The 1,800-nt window shown below is 75.0% G+C and overlaps 1 protein-coding gene across 1 annotated transcript in view; it reads right to left on the reverse strand.

Moving 5' to 3' along the window:
* Positions 1-1,768, reverse strand: part of LOC112942400 (ras-interacting protein 1-like) — a gene marked incomplete at both ends in the record, with an annotated part of 4,476 nt that extends 2,708 nt beyond the window's left edge. The window contains 2 exons of the mRNA XM_026033329.1: positions 490-1,128; positions 1,694-1,768. Of these exons, the coding sequence (XP_025889114.1) occupies positions 490-1,128; positions 1,694-1,768 (714 nt within the window). The remainder of the gene's footprint in view (positions 1-489; positions 1,129-1,693) is intronic.
* Positions 1,769-1,800: the final 32 nt, after the last annotated feature.

The raw sequence follows: 1,800 nt of genomic DNA on the forward strand, positions 1-1,800 counted from the left end.
GGTGTCCCGTGGGTGGGTGGCGACACCCCCGCACGTCCCGTGGGTGGGCGGTGACACCCCCGCGTGTCCCGCAGGACGGGTGTCCCGTGGGTGGGTGGCGACACCCCCGGGTGTCCCATGGGTGGGTGGCAACACCCCCACGTGTCCCGCAGGTTGGGTGTCCCGTGGGCGGGTGGCGACACCCCCGGGTGTCCCGTGGGTGGGTGGTGACACCCCCGCGTGTCCCGCAGGTTGGGTGTCCCATGGGTGGATGGTGACACCCCCGCGCGTCCCGCAGGACGGGTGTCCCATGGGTGCGTGGCGACACCCCCGCGTGTCCCATGGGATGGGTGGTGACACCCCCGCGTGTCCCGCAGGACGGGTGTCCCGTGGGTGGATGGCGACACCCCCGCGTGTCCCGCAGGACGGGTGTCCCGTGGGTGCGTGGCGACACCCCCGCGTGTCCCGTGGGTGCGTGGCGCCCCCCCCGCGCGCCCCCCGCGTCCCTACCCACGCGGCCTCCTGCACGCGGCGGGCGACGCGGGCCAGCAGCGCCGGCAGGTGCGCGGGCTCCATGGCGCGCGCCGAGTGTTCCAGGCACAGCCCCAGCAGGAAGGCGGGCGCCAGCGCGGCGTCCCCGGCGTCCCCGGCGTCCCCGGCGTCCCCGGCGGCCAGGCGCAGGATCTCGCGCAGCAGCGGCTCCTCGTCCTGCGGCCGGAAGCGCAGCTCCGCGCGGCGGCTCTCCAGGAAGGCCCGCAGGGCGGCCTGACGTTCCGGGCCGGAGCGGCCGCAGGCGGAACAGCCGAGCGCGCCGGGTGTTGGCGGGAGGCCGCGGGGCGCCCAGGCGGGTGTCTCGGGCACGGTGACGTCGCGGGGGTCTTTGTACAGCAGGAGGACGTGGCGGCCGAGGCCCAGCAGGTCGCCGGGTTGCAGGGGCGCCTGACGCAGCAGCGGGCGCCCGTTGTGGGTGACGGCGGCGCCGCGGAGCGGCCGCACAAGCGGCGGGTCGCCTGTGCGCACCGCGCAGTGTCGGGCCAGCAGGTCGGGCGCCTCCAACACCGTGTCGGCGGCGGGCGCGCTCCCGGCGGCCTTGTCCGGGCGACGGCCCAACACGTGGCGGGGGCGCGTCAGGGGGTAGATCACCGGCGCCTGTGCGGGAGACAGGCGAGGACGGTGGTGCGTGTTGGGGTGGGGCTGTGTTGTTGTGTCCCATCACCGTCCTGGGCACCGGGTGGCTACAGGCGGTGACAGGGGTGTCCCCAGGGCGCCCCGTTGTCCTGTCACTGCTCACTGCGCAGTGATGGGGGTGTCCCCAAGACGCCGGGGGGTCGCATCACCGTTACCGCATGGTGACAGCCTGTGGCAGGGGGGTCCCCAGGGTAGCTGGGTGTCCCCTCACCATCGCCAGGTGGTGACAGGCGGCACTGGGGGTGTCCCCAGGGGGTCTGGGTGCCCCGTTATCCCTTGTCACTGCTCACCAAGAGGCAACACGCAGCGACACGGGGTCCCCAGGGTGCCTGGGTGTCCCCTCACCATCGCCAGGTGGTGACAGGCGGCACCGGGGGTGTCCCCAGGGTGCCTGGGTGCCCTGTCACTGCCCAGCGACCGGCAGCGATGGTTGTGTCCCCAGACACCGCCCCCGCCATCATCACCCATCCGCGCTCGCCGCCTGTTCCCCATCCGCGCCCGCCGCCTGTTCCCCATCCCCGCTCACCTGCGGGTCGCAGCTCTGCAGCAACAGGAAATAGGGGTGACGCCGGGGGGGCCGGGCGGGCGGCGCCTCCTCCTCGGCCTCGGGCGGCTCCGCGGGGGGCTCGGCGG

This window comes from Nothoprocta perdicaria, unplaced genomic scaffold, assembly GCF_003342845.1.
Source record: "Nothoprocta perdicaria isolate Ctin4 unplaced genomic scaffold, notPer1 scaffold_1275, whole genome shotgun sequence".
Lineage (NCBI taxonomy): Eukaryota > Metazoa > Chordata > Aves > Tinamiformes > Tinamidae > Nothoprocta > Nothoprocta perdicaria.